At 58.0% G+C, this 14,450-nt stretch overlaps 1 protein-coding gene and 1 long non-coding RNA gene across 2 annotated transcripts; one reads left to right on the top strand and one right to left on the bottom strand.

Moving 5' to 3' along the window:
• Positions 1-8,274: 8,274 nt before the first annotated feature.
• LOC128090534 (uncharacterized) lies at positions 8,275-10,663 on the bottom strand. Its single transcript, XR_008210970.1, has 2 exons — positions 10,607-10,663; positions 8,275-8,722 (listed from the first exon to the last, which is right to left on the bottom strand). It is a non-coding gene; the product is annotated as an uncharacterized LOC128090534 (long non-coding RNA).
• Positions 10,664-10,703: 40 nt separating this feature from the next.
• DAZAP2 (DAZ associated protein 2) lies at positions 10,704-13,618 on the top strand. The gene is made up of 4 exons (XM_052702926.1): positions 10,704-10,830; positions 11,932-12,053; positions 12,455-12,697; positions 13,302-13,618. Exons 1-4 carry the CDS (start codon positions 10,704-10,706, stop codon positions 13,428-13,430), a joined length of 621 nt encoding a protein of 206 aa, XP_052558886.1. The 3' UTR covers positions 13,431-13,618.
• Positions 13,619-14,450: the final 832 nt, after the last annotated feature.

The following is a 14,450-nucleotide window of genomic DNA, read 5'->3' as shown; positions in this document are numbered from 1 at the left end:
GCCCCTCCCCCCCCCCCCCCAATCCCCCCAGCCACGAAAAGCCAGAGCCCTGAGACCCCCAAACCGCTCCCCCCCCCCTCCCCCCGGGATTCCCGAAGTGAAAGCTCCCCAGAACCTCAGCCCCCCCCCCCCAACGCCGAGACCCCCGAAGTCAGAGCTTCTCAACCCCCCACACCCCCATCCGTGAATCCTGCCTGCGCCGAGACCCCCAAACCAGAGCCTCCCCCCCGAGACTCCCCCAAGTGAGGGCTCCACAGCCGCCCTCCAACCCTGAGACCCCCAGAGCCAGGCTTTCTCATGTCCCGAGACCCCCGCACATGAATCCCCCAAACCGGAGCCCCCCCGAGACCCCCCAGACTGAGAGTTTCCCACATCCAGCTCCCCCCCAAAGCCCGATACCCCCGAAGTCAGAGATCTGAAACACCAGAGTCCCCAGAACCACAAATTGGAGACCACCCCCCCCCCCCCCGGGACCCCTGAAGTGAGAACTCCCCACAGCCCCAGCCCCGAGACTCCGAAATCGGAGCTTCTCAAGTCCTGAGAGACCCCCATTCATTGACCCTCCCAATTCCGAGACCCCAAACAGGAGCCCCCCCCCCCCGAGAATCCTCAAAGTGAAGATCCTCACAACCTGAGCCCGCTCCCCAAGCTCAGAGATCCCCCAAAACGGATCCCTCCCCATCTGGAGTCCTGAGACCCCCAAACCAGACCCTCTCCAGACTCCTAAAGTCTGAGCCTCCCCAGCCCCGAGACCCCCAAGCTCAGAGCTCCCCACAACTAGAGCCCCCTCCCCACGCCCTAAGAACCCCCAACAGACCCCCCCCAGCTCCAAGAACTCCCTCCCCAGCTGAACTCTCCCCAAAACCAGAACCCCCCCGACCCCCCAGCTCTGAGCCTCCTCAAATCCAAAGCTCCCCAACACTGACCCCCCCCACACGACAGAGCCCCCTAAACCCCATGAAACCCACAGCCCCCCAAACCCGTGCTCCCAGTCCTTTCTCACCTCAAGACACCCTGACCCCACAACGCCACCCCAGACATCCCCAAACCAACCCCCAGACCCCAACCCCAAACCTCGGCCCCATTGAGTCCCACCTGCCCCCCCCCCCCCCAAGACCCCCTCAGCCCCATTGAACCGCCACCTCTGACCCCCCACCCCCTTAGCCCTATTCCCAGACACCTCCCCCCCCCCTAAACGCACTTTAGGTTCGCACTTTGCAGTCTGACCCCCATGGCAGCGGGGTGGGACCCCCAGCTCTGTGCCCCCCCCCAATCCTAACCCTAACGCAGCATTTCACCGCCGTCAATTAATTCGTTCATCGTAGCATTAAGGCGAAGCAATGGGGGGGGTTGGGGGGGAACGGACGGACGGACGGACACGACAACCGAAGGGATTCCAAGTGTTTTCCCCCCCAGCTCCCCCCAAATTATCCACTACAATTGGGGACGGAGACCCAAGGCCGAACCCCAGGACCGGGGGGTTTCGCTTAAAGTCATCAAACCGCCCCCCAAAGCCCCCAAAAGCCCCGAAAAGCGAAAACGGGAGGAGCGCCCGAGAGCTGGGCAGTAATAATTCAGGACCGCTCCATTTTCCTGCATAGCATTACGGCAGGTCCAACCCCCCCGGCATAATATGCAGAGGGAGGAGCTGGGGGTGGGCTCTGCTCCGGCGGCCCCACAGCACCGGTGGGAGGGGGCTGCAAAAAGGGGCTGGGATTCCCATCCTATAAAGGTTGCAAGAGGTGCTGGGGGTCCGAACCTATAAAGGGCGTAGGGGGGTTCTGATCCTATAAAGGCTGCGAGAGGTGCTGGGGGTCTGATCCTATAAAGGCTATAGGGGGGGCTCTAAGGGTTCCCATCCTACTAAGGCTGCAGGAGGGTTGGGGGTTTGATCCTATAGAGGCTGCAAGGGGGGCTGGAAGTTCCCATCCTAAAAAGGCGGCAGGGGAGGCTGGGGGTTCCCATCCTATAAAGGCTGCAGGGGGGTTTAGGGTCTGATCCTATAGAGGCTGCAAGGGGGGTTCTGGTCCTATAGAGGATGTAGGGGGAACTGGGGGTTCCAATCCTAAAAAGGCTGCAGGGGGGGCTGGGGGTTCCTATCCTATAAAGGCTGAGGGAGGGTTGGGGGTCTGATCCTGTAGAGTCTGCTGGGGGGGTTCTGGTCCTATAGAGGCTGCAGGAAGTGCTGGGGGTTCTGATCCTATAAAGGGTATAGGCTTCCCATCCTATAAAGGCTGCAGGAAGGTTTGGGGTCTGATGCTATAAAGGCTACAGGGGGGGTTCCCACCCTATAAAGGCTGCATGAGGTGCTGGAGGTCTGACCCCATCAGGGCTGTAGGGGGCGCTGTTGTAGTAGGCGTTAACGAGGAATGGGGATGTGGCGCGGTTGGGGTCTGATCCTATAAGGGCTGCAGGGGGGCTCTGTTCCCCTGCTCTGTTATGTAAATCACGACGCGTGCTTTAGGGGCGTCCACGAAGCACTTCGGAGATTAAAGCCGCTGCTCGGTTGCACTGAGCGCCATTTGCTGCATCCTCATAGTGGGGTGTGAGCGGCAGCGGCCCTAGCGAGGCCAGATGGCCCCGACGGGATGCGCCTCGGTAACGGGGACAACAAGCGGTGCCCCGCGGGAGGAGCGTCAGCCGAGATGCGGTGTGTGATCAATGCTGGCCGGGATGGAGTCGGTGATAAACGTGTTGTTACAGCTGGGGAAGGGCTGCGGCGGCCAGGATCCGCCTTCTAAGAATGAATCGGCTGCCGCAGCGTCCCGCTCGGAGCGGGAGGGGGGGCGCGAGGACCGCAGGGACGTTTTGAAGCCTCGGAAGTGGGATGAGATTATTTTGCTGCTCGCGCAGCACGCGATGAGCGCCCAATGGGGTGCAGAACTCAGGACGGGGGCTTGGTGCTGGGAATATTACTAACAGCAAAGGAGGAGGGGGGAGCGACGGGGGGCCGCTCGGCAGCATCTCGGGCTCGCCCCGGACGCGGGGGGGGGGGGGGGGGGGGGGGGGGGGGCTGGGGGCGCGCTTATGGCAGCCGGTGGAGACGAGAGGGGTCTGGGTGAGGGTCAGCAGAATGTTAGCGCTGCTCGGGACGGCGGGCAGGTGGGGAATGGAAGGGAGGCGGGAGGCGCTGTGACCCGCAGGTGCTCGGGCGATGCCGTGCGAGCGGCGCCATCTGCTCCGACCGCGGCTGATGGAGGGAGACAAGACGGCGACTGGCCAACGGAGCCGTGGACTCGAGCACAATCTCCTTCTGCAGAAATGAGAGCCTGCGTCACCCATCGGGAGACTCGTCAGCAGACAACGCCGTGTGAGGCAAAGGCTGAGCCGGGGGAGGCGCGGGGAGGATGGGAAACGCGGCAGCCGCAACCTCCTGTTGTCCTGGAAGAGGACGGGATGGGGAGGGGGAGCGGCCCCATAGTGGGGAATTGAGGGGGGCACGTTAACAGACTGGGGAGAGATCGGATCCAGTCCGATAGATGAAGGAAGAGCACTGGAAGTTTTCCCAGTTATTGTAAGCAGTGGAGGAAACCCTGAGTGGGTGCCTCGAGATCCAGAGGGCTGGAGCCTGCCAGGCTGCGTGGAGGAGCGAGGCTTGAGCTCAGCCCTCCCCCTGCACGCCTTAGAGGCCATGACATCCGCAGGCCCCCTTCCTGCTCACAGCATAATGAATTGGATGCGCAGGGTGCTGTCGCCGGTACAGCGTACACTGTGGTGCTCAGAGTGGATGGCAGGATTGCGAGCGGAACCAAGCCCAAAGCACCCACTGCACGGGTCCTTGCTGATGTGCTTGGCAGGAATGGCCAGGGGGTGGAAAATCCCCAGGGACAAGCAGCTGGGCTCAGAGACCAGGGGAGTTTATAGGGCTGTGGATGCAATGATTCAGGTGTTTAAGAGAGTAGCCAACGGTGTGGAGGCAGCGGAGCCCTGGACCAAAGTGACCCAGGGGCCGATCAATCATTCTCCTCCTTTGTGGACAGACTCTTGAAAGCCATAGAGGGGTCAGAACTCCCAAAATCAGCGCAAGGCCCAGTTATGATGGACTGTCTCCAGCAACAAAGCCAGCCGGAGGTTAGGGAACTTTAAATTGCTCTGCAACTCGGTACGCCTGGGGAGATGATCAGATTTATTCTGGGTAAGCAAAAGACAGCATCTCTGACCAACGAAGGGTTTGCGGCGGCCGCTGTCACTGCAGTTGGAGCGCAGGTTCTGTGCTGCCGGTGTGGCCAAGCGGGCTGCATCCAGGTAAGGTATGGCCACCCTCAGCAAGTCTGCTGATGACACGAAGTTGGGAGGATTGGCTGACAGCCTGAAGGCTGTGCTGCCATCCAGCGAGACCTGGACAGGCTGGAGAGCTGGGCAGTAAGAAACCGGATGAGGTTCAACAAAAGCGAGTGTAGAGTCTTGCATCTGGGGAGGAATAATTGCGTGCACTGGTACAGGTTGGGGGATGAGCTGCTGGAGGGGAGCTCTGCGGAGAGGGACCTGGGTGTCCTGGTGGACGACAGGTCGGCCATGAGCCAGCAGTGTGCCCTTGTGGCCAAGAGGACCAATGGCATCCTGGGGTGCATTGCACAAAGTATGGCCAGCAGGTCGAGGGAGGCAATCCTCCCCCTCTGCTCTGCCATGGTGAGGCTTCATCTGCAGCACTGCGTCCAGTTCTGGGCTCCCCAGTACAAAACAGACAGGGATCTCTTGGAAAGAGTCCAGCGGAGGGCAACAAGATGGTGAGGGGCCTGGAGCATCTCTGCTATGGGGAAAGGCTGAGTGAACTGGGTCTGTTCAGCCTGGAGAAAGGAGACTGAGAGGGGACCTGATCCAGGTCTATAAATATCTAAGGTGTGGGGGGCAGAATGGCGAGGCCAGACTCTTTTCAGTGGTGAGTGGAGACAGGACAAGGGGAAACGGCCGGAAACTGCAGCATAGGAAGTTCTGCACCAATGTGCGAAGGAACGGCTGTGCAGTGAGGTGAGGAGCACTGGAACAGGCTGCAGGGAGGTGGGAGAGTCTCCTTCTCTGGAGATGTTCAAGACCTGCCTGGATGCCGACCTGTGCGACCTGCTGTAGGGAACCTGCTTTGGCAGGGGGGTTGGACTCGATGATCTCTGGAGGTCCCTTCCAACCCCTACAATGCTGTGCTGCTGTGCTGCTGTGATGCTGTGCTGCTGTACACTGCCTGGCTGCACGCAGTGCCTGAGTAAAGGAGAGGATGCAAGGGGAAGAGACAGCAGGGAAGCGGCAGTGGGAGTGGAACCGAGAGGCCCCAGGTCCTTCCCAACTCCCTCAACCTGGGCCAACTCCTCCCCTCAACTTCAATCCCTGTTCACCGTGATGCAAGAGAGAGAAACTTCGTGTCCTGGAAAGGGTGAAGAGGGGTGGAGAACACGGCTGGTGGGAAACGCTCCTTGGATGGTCACCAACAGTGAGAGGGGTGTTAAGTTCCACACTGCATCTGGTTGTGACCTTATTAATCCTAACATTAATGTGTTTAGTGCTTGTCATCATGTTATATGTGAAGGTCTGTCACCTTCATATGCACCTTCATGCTGAGACAAGTGGCCCGGCTTGAATTACCTAAGAATGTGGCATTTCACCCCCTGCACAACCTGGGCTGGAGCTGTTGGGCGGCAAGCGAATAACGGGCTGCTATGGAGCAAGGCTCCGTGGAGCGTGGGGAGGGGGAGCTGTTGTAGCAGGCGCTAACGAGGAGTCGGGATGTGAGGCGATTCCCCTGCTCTGTTTTGGAAATCATGATGCTCGCTTTAGGGGCGTAGATGAAGCATTTAGGGTATGTAAGTCGCTGTTCAATAAACGCCATTTGCTGCATCCTCATATTGGGGTCTGTGTCGCAGTGGCCCTAACGAGGGCAGATGGCCCCGATGGGATGCACCTCGATAACAGGGACAACAGGGGGCTGGGGGTTCCCATCCTGTTAAGGCTGCAGGAGGATTTGGGGTCTGATCCTATAAAGGCTGCAGGGGAGGCCAAGGGTTCTGGTCCTATAAAGGGTGCAGGGGACACTGGGGGTTCCCATCCTATAAAGGCTGCAGGAGGGTTGGGGGTCTGACCCTATAGAGGCTGCAGGAAGTGCTGGGGGTTCAGGTCCTATAGAGGCCACAGGAAGGTTGGAGGTTCCCATCCTATAAAGCTTACAGGACAGGTTGGGGGCTCCTATAAAGGCTGTGGGGGGGGGGGGGGCTGGGGGCTCTGATCCTATGAAGCCTGAGAGAGGCACTGGGGGTCTGATCCTATAAAGGCTATGGGGGGGGCTAAGGGTTTCCATCCTGTTAAGGCTGCAGGAGGGTTGGGGGCTTGATCCTATAAAGGCTGCAAGGGGGGCTGGGAGTTCCCATCCTAAAAAGGCTGCAGGGGAGGCTGGGGGTTCCCATCCTAAAAAGGCTGCAGGAGAGTTGGGGGTCTGACCCTACAGAGGCTGCAGCAGGGTTGGGGGTCCTGGTCCTATAAAGGCCACAGGAAGGTTGGAGGTTCCCATCCCATAAAGCTTACAGGAGGGGTTGGGGGCTCCCATCCTATAAAGGCTGCGGGAGGGGGGGGGTGGGCTCTGATCCTATGAAGCCTGGGGTGGGATGGGGGGTGGATCTTTACAGTCCCCTCCAATGGGGCGCTGGTTTTATGGATGGGGATGTAGGGACACAGAGCAGATCAGGTGCGACGTTCCCTTAATTGTCACCAGGTAATTAATCATCACCACATAATTAACAGAGGGCAGGGTGCCGTTTCTGCTGCACCGAAGCACAGGTGCCATTCTGCGGCGCTCCAAGCCCGTCTGTGAATCCATTAGGGCTCATTTGGAGTCGTTAAAAAGAAGGGACCAAGGTGTGGTATGGGGCATTCTGCATCTTTTGTGAATGGAAACTTCCTTCTTATACCCTGGCAGGAAAACAAAACACACACACACAAAAAAAAAGTGGAAAAAAAGACAAATTAATCTCAGTTATCGGAGTCTCTTAATGAGCGCGTGTGAACAGGGCTGAGTTATTTTTACCTCTTCCACAGTGATGTAAGCTTGGGAGGGGGGTCACCTGCTGCTGTCTTCGCTGAGTGAGTTATTTCTGCATCCCATAATACTCTGCTTGTGGTGAATCGTTGGACTTTTGTCGCTTGCAGCCTGGGTGCACTCCTGATCATTGCGAGGATGGGACAAAATGCGCTAGGACTCACAAAATGGGATTCCTGGTGAATGAATGGCTGGAATTGAGCTCTCTGGAGAAGAACTTGTGGCTCCCGGTGGCCAACGCGGTGACGGTGAGGCAGCAGTGTGTCCTGCTGGCCTAAATGGCCAAAGGTGCAATGGTTGGCCGATGGCTGACCAAAGATTGAGCAACAGCTGACCAACATTTGACCAACGGCTGTCCACAGATTCACCATGAGCCAGCAGCATCTCCTGGTGGCCCAGAGGCCAATCTTGTCTTGGTTGACCAGTGGTTGACCAGCAGTTGACTGATAGTTGACCGTGAGCCAGCAGTGTGGTCTAAAAGGCCAATGGTGTCCTGGTTGACCAACGGTTGACCAACAGTTGCCCAATGAATGACCAGTGGTTGACCAAAACTTGAAAAACTTGTGAGCACAGTGTGCCCTGTCGCCCAGAAAGCCAATGTTGTCCTGGTTGGACAATGCTTCACCATCTGTTGACCAACAGCTGACCAACAGCTGACCAACAGTTGACCAACAGTTGACCAACGGTTGACCAATGGTTGACCAATAGTTGACCAACAGCTGACCAATGGTTGACCAATAGTTGACCAACAGCTGACCAATGGTTGACCAACAGTTGACCAACAGTTGACAAATTGTTGATCAACAGTTGGCCAACATTAGACCACGAGCCAGCAGCGTGCCCCATTGGCTAAGAAGGCTGACGGTTCCCTGGTGGGCACATCACAGAGTGCAGCCAGCAGGACAGACTGAAGGAGGAGAAGAGAAAGGGGGGAAGAGAGAAAAGAGAAAAGGGGAAAGAGGGAAGAGAAAAAGAGGGGAAGAGGGAAAAGGGGAAGGGGAGAGGAGCTGCCCAGCTCCGCTCTGCGCTGGGGAGGCCCCATCCGGAACACTGGGCCACATTTTCACCCCCAATCCATCGAAGCACCCCCTCTGCACACAGCTGTTATTGGAGACCATCGCCTCGTTCTGCCGAGAGCCTGCTTTGCATACACTGTGCTGCGATTATGAATATTTAAACACTTCTATCTAGTTAAATTTCTGCCTCATTTGCATACATTGGCATACTGCTTAATATAACGCACACGGGGAAGAGGGTGCGTGTTGCATTTTTAATTTCCCTTCGAGAGGAATTGGTTTTACGAGTGCCGAGAAGCTTTTTTTTTTTTTTCCTAAAAGAAAACAACTTGTTGGAGGTGGGGGGAGGGGGATGTTAATTAACTGTTTGATGGGAAGAGCTGGCAGAACTCAAACCCTGACTGCACCTTGCTCTCCTGTGCTCCTTTTGCTGATTTGGCTGCAGAAATCACAAATGGTTCCAGGGCAGGGAAGGGTTTGCGGCTGACCATGCGGATTCTGCCACATCAGATTTGCTCTATAAAACGTTTCCAGCCCTGCAAGGGAGGAGCGTGCTGCAAAGCAACTTGTCCTATGTGTTCCCAGAACCCAGTGATTGGCGTTCCAGATGTTCCCAGAACTCAACGATTGGTATTCCAGATGTTGAACAGGCAGGGAGAAGTGCACCGGGCTGCTCTTGGCTTCTGTGCTGCCAAACACACAAACTTCCATGAATCTGATCTTAAATGTGGCTTTTAGCTCTTTTTTAAAGGTTCTCTTCCCCAAAATTCCACTGGCACAGACGTGATTTAGGGGCACTGATATCAGCAACTGCATTGCTCCTCTTAAAGGAGAGATCTGTGGGGTGCAGGAGGCTGTGGTGATGCTCAAAAGCTGCCTGAACTTTCAGGACCCGTCCAATCCAACCATCCCATATTTCTATGATCTTCAAGGACCATTCCAACCCAAATATTCCGTGGTTTTACGATCTTTAAAGACCCTTCAAACCCGTCCTATGGGTCTACGATCTTTCAGAACCCTTCCAACCCAATGATCCCATGGCTCTATGATCTTCCAACCCATTCCACGATTCCATGATCTTTAAGAACCCTTCCAATCCATCCTACGGCTCTATGAACTTTAAAGACCCTTCCAATCCAACCATCCTTTGGTGCAGTGACCTTTGAGGACCCTTCCAACCCAACCATTCCATGCTTCTGTCATCTTTCAGGACCCTTCCAACCCAACCAGTCTATGATTCTATGACCTTTAAGGACCATTCCAACCCAAACATCCTATGGTTCTGTGTTCTTTTAGGACCCTTCCAACCCACCCCATAGTTCCATGACCTTTCAGGACCCTTCCAACCCAATCATCCAATGGCTCTGTGCTCTTTCAGGATCCTTCCTACTGTGCCTATGCCTCTCTGGTCTTTATGCCCTGCTTTCACACCCTGCAGTGCCATGGGCACGCTTCCAGCCATTCTCCCACTTCAAAGGGTAAATACGGCTCTATCCCAACACACATATGTGTGCTTTGCAGCCAGCTCCAGCCAGAGCTCTTCCCGTTGCATTATTCACAAGCCCTCCAAGGCACAGCAGCCAGCCAGCTGCATATTCATCAGCAATACTACATTATTCATGAAGTGTTGGCTTACACTGAGGGGGAACACAATGCCAGCACGGAAGGCAAAAAGCTGGAGAGCAGAGGGCTGTGCCCTGAGACTGCAGAAAAACCATAAAAGAGAGCTGGGGGTTCTTTGTTGGAGCAATTTCTCCTCTGGGAGAATGGTGATGAGTTGGTTGCAAGGAGGGGTGGGGGGTCCAGAGCTGCACATCCAAAACTAAAAATCCAGAACTCCAAATCCAGGGCTCCACATCCAGAGCTGCACATCCAGAACTAAAAATCCAGAACTCCAGATCCATTGCTCCACATCCAGAGCTCCAAAACCAGAGCTGCATATCCAGAACTCTGCTTCCAAAGGTGATGGATTTTCCTAACAGCGTTTGGCCCTAAAACATCAAATTAATTGGAGGCTGTGGCAGGAAACTTTGCTGCCACTCTCGACTGTGGACTGGTTGGGTTGGAAAGGTCCTGCAAGGTCACAGAACCATGGGATGTTTGGGTTGGAAGGGTTCTTAAAGCTCTCTACCACTCCATACCCCATCATCGAATGGGTTGGAAGTTTGTTGTTTTGTTTTTAGGGTTTTTTGTTTGTTTTGTTTTAATTAGGGGTGGTTGGCAGGGCTGTGCTGGGTGGGGCTGTGAAGGAAACAAGCTTGTCTGGGAATGTGATGGCGTTCAGCACAGCTCCGCGGGGAGCCGCAGCGCGATGGGGGCCACCAAATATCTCCCCCCAGTGACTTCCAGGCCTCACCTCTCCGTCACAGATGAATCCTGGGCCACATATCCCCCCTCCCCCACCACCAAAGACCCCTGGGCCACCCTCCATTGACCCCCTCCCACCCCACATGCGCCCCCTCAGGGCCCTTCGAAGCCCCTCGCTACTGCAGTCCTTGAATGCTGCCCCCCCAAAGCCCTGACTGGACCCCCCCACTACTCTACGATCTGTTCGAGGGTCCCCGTCGCCCACCTGCCGCCCTCCATCTCTTTATTCGGCACTCCCACCTCTCCCCCGTCTTAAGGGCTGCGGCCCCTTTAAGGGCGCTCGGCCCCGCCCCCTCTGCGTGATGACGCAGCGCCGTGCGTGCGGCGCCCACTTCCGGCCCGCCGCCCGCCGCAGTGACAGGCAGCAGTCAGAGTGCGGCGCGGGCACAGCGGGACCGCCGCCCCCCGCCGCCGCCATGAACGGCAAAGGCAAGCACCGCGCCGCGCCTGGGGCAACGCCGGGGGTCACGCCGCGCCGCCGCTGTCACCACTCGGGGGTCGTCTTTTAAGAGGGTCGCGGCGCCTTTAAGGGTCGCGCCGCAGCAGCGGAACGGACCAATAGGAGCGGCACTGCGGGGGGCGGGCGCGCGTGTTGCCATGGTGATGGGCGGCTCGGCCGGGGTTTAACCCTGTGTGCGCCGCGGGGGAGCGCTTGGGGGGGAATCCCCGGATGACGTCACGAGGGGTTGCGTTCAACGCCAGGGGGGAGGGGCGGAGCGGAGACCCTCCCGGATGAGGAATGGGGGGTGGGCCGTGGGGGGGGTAAGGTGAGGAACTGGGGGGGGTTCTCTCTTTGCGGGGAGGTTGACAGGGACGGGGGGCGTTGGGGAGCCCCGCGTGGGGGATGGGACGTGGGGGGGGGTGCGTGGAGGAGCGATCATTGCCTCCTCTGGGATTGGGGGGGAGGGTGGGAGGGGGGCTGTATCCAATGTCAGGGGGTGAATGGGAAGGGGAGACCCCCAGAGGGGCAGCGGGGGAACCCCATGGCACGGGGAAAGCACCCCCCGGTACAGGGGGTTCCCACCGCGTATTGCTGGGGATTGGACCCCACCGAGGCAGGGTAGGAACCTCCCCCCCTCCCCCCCACCGCCAAACAAAGGGGTCAGAGCATCCCCTCCCCCACGGCACTGCTCCCCGTGCTCTGCCCCATAGCCCAGCATGGCACCCGAAGACCCTGGGGCTTAGCACCCCACGGGATGGAGGGGGCCCCCCTGCTCTGCTCTGGGTCCGCTATAACCCCGCAACCCCCCCTGCTTCCTTCCCCCACCCCCAGAGTCCGTCCCCCCCCCCCCCCCAAATGCCCCAACCACGGCCCGGAATCAGCTGCAGCATTCCCAGCAGCTGCCCTCATCGCTGCGGTTTCATCACATTTCTTCACCAGACTTCCCCTTTTCCCCATCTCCCTCCATCCAACGCAGCACCGAAACTCCAGAATTCCACTTTCCAGTGACCAGAACCTTCCCAGCGTCCCCAGCGGGGATTTGGGGGCTGTGTGTGGGTCGGGCTGTGACCTCCTCTCTCCCCCTATAGGGCAGTACCCCACGCAGCCCTCCTACCCCGTGCAGAGCGCTGCCAACCCCCCCGTGTACCCACAGACTGTGCCCCTCCCGCAGCCCCCGCCGTACACCGACGCTCCTCCTGCGTACTCCGAGGTGAGCAGAGTTTGTTTTCTTCAGAAATAATAAGGATTAAAAGATTAGAAAAGAAACCAAAACCCACAAACAAACAGCAGCTCCGGGTACGCTGATAAATGCGTTTCCTCTCTGCCTCTCTGACTTTTTGCTGCCCTTAATCTTTCTGTAGAACTGAAGTCTGAGCACTTTATTTTTGTTTTTTGGAGCAGAGGTGGCACAGAGCCTCCGGGTGCAGAACGGGGTGGGGGGGAGGGGTGAAGAAAACAACAGGGGGGAGGAAAGGGGGGGAAATATGCACTAGAACTCAGGGTGGGGGGTGGCAGAGCAGGAGGTGAAAGTCCACCTCGAGGCTGAGGAAGCAGACGGGTGTGTGGGGCCATAAAGCCTGGAATAACGCCCTGCCTCGTGACTCTGTGCAGCTCTACCGTCCCAGCTTCGTCCCTCTGGGGGCTGCCACCGTCCCCACCATGTCGGCAGCGTATCCGGGTGCCTCCGTCTTCCTGCCCGTGGCCCAATCCGTGGCCGTGGGGCCCATCGGTTCCTCCGTCCCCATGGCCTATTACCCCGTGGGACCCGTCTACCCGCCGGGCTCCACCGTGCTGGTGGAAGGTGGCTTTGATGCTGGAGCGAGGTTTGGGGCTGGAGGAACCGCCAGCATCCCTGTGAGTACAGACTGAGCCCCAAAAACCTGCAGGGAGGAGACGTGCCTTGATTTCTGACCTGGGAGGTGGGGGGGGTCACAAAAGTGCAGCTGCAGGCTGACTGTGCCCTGGGCTGCATCGACAGACAGGGGGCAATGGGGCAGGGAAGGGGGTTGTCCCCCTCTGCAGTGGGGCAGGGAAAGGGGTTGTTCCCCCCTGCTCTGCCCTGGTCAGGTCTCATCTGCAGTGCTGCCCTCAGCTCTGCCCCTCCCCCCAGCTCAGAAGGGTGGGGGGCTCTGATCACCCTTCCAACCCATCCCCCCTATGGTTGGTGACCTCCCCCTGCCTCTCCCCGTGCCCCCATTCCCCATCCCAGTGCAGCTGGGGATGCTGTCTCACCTCCCCCCCCCAACCTTGCATCTCCTTCAGCTTCTGAGCCCCTCCCTCCTCCATGCTCTGTGTTTTGCAGCCCCCCCCTCTCGGCTGCCCCCCTAATGGTTGTTGTCCTCCCCCTGCCTCTCCCCATGCCCCCATTCCCCATCCCAGCACAGCTGGGGATGTTCTCCCACCCCCCAACCTTGCATTCCCCTGAAGTTCTGAGCCCCCCCCCCTCTGTGTTTTGCAGCCCCCCCCTCCTGGCTGCCCCCCCAACGCAGCACAGCTGGCCGTCATGCAGGGAGCCAACGTTCTGGTGACGCAGAGGAAGGGCAACTTCTTCCTGGGAGGCTCAGACGGTGGCTACACTATCTGGTGAAGAAGGAAAGGGGGCTGGGTGGCGGCGGCGGCGGTGGTGGGGGGGGGGATTTTAGGGTTAGGGGGTGGGGGGGGGGCCTACGTGTGTGTAAGGAACCGTCAGCACTTCTCACCGTGTCACTGCTTCCGTCCCAAATTAACCTGAGGCGGCAGAGCCGAGGTGTCTTCCTGCTCCTGAACCCCACCGCGGCCGCCATCCCTCCATGGGGGTTTGGGGGGGGGGGGCGCTCAGCACCGCTGCCTCTTCTTTCATCCCAGGGGTTTTTTGGTTTCTTTTTTTTTGGGGGGGGGGGTTTGGAGCGGAGCCCTGGGAGCTGCAGCTCACAGAGCAGAGCTGCAATGCATCCCTCGCCCAATTCCCTCTGCAGACCCCCCCTCCCTCCCTCCCCCCCCCCTGTGGGATCCCAGACCCCCCTCCAAGCACGCTTGGATTTCTTTGCACATTTAGGTCTAATCAAAGCCGTGCTTTGGTGCCAGAAACACGATGCAACTCCTGTCGGAACATTTCATTCGATGCTAACTCTGCTTTTAGATGATGCTTAATAAGCAGGTTTTCCTCCCCCTTTATTCCCCCCCCCTTAATTACCCCCATTAACTCCCCCCCCTTTATTCCTCCCCCCCTTTGTTCCTCCCTTCCCTTTATTCCTCCCCTTTACTGTCCCCCCCTTTAGTTCTCTCCCCTTTATATCCCCCCCTTTTATATCCCCCCCACCTTTATATTCTCCCCCCCTTTATTCCTTCTCCCCACTTTACTCCCCCCCTTATTCCTCCCTTCCCTTTAGTTCTCCCCCCTTTATATCTCCCCCCTTTTATATCCCCCCTCTTCATATCCCCCCACCTTCATATTCTCCCCCCCTTTATTCCCTTTATTCCCCCCTTCTTAATTACCCCTCATTAACTCCCCCCCCTTTATTTCCCTCCTCCCTTTATTCCCCCCCATATCCCCCCCTTATTCCCCCCTTTATCCCTTCCCTCATTCCCTCCCCCCTTTATTCTCCCTCCCCCACATTCTCCCCCCCTT

Source organism: Tympanuchus pallidicinctus, unplaced genomic scaffold (genome assembly GCF_026119805.1).
Source record: "Tympanuchus pallidicinctus isolate F22 unplaced genomic scaffold, pur_lepc_1.0 scaffold47, whole genome shotgun sequence".
NCBI classification, from domain to species: Eukaryota; Metazoa; Chordata; class Aves; order Galliformes; family Phasianidae; genus Tympanuchus; species Tympanuchus pallidicinctus.
Note: the sequence above shows the minus strand (reverse complement) of the source record. Positions and strands in the feature narration are given on the sequence as shown.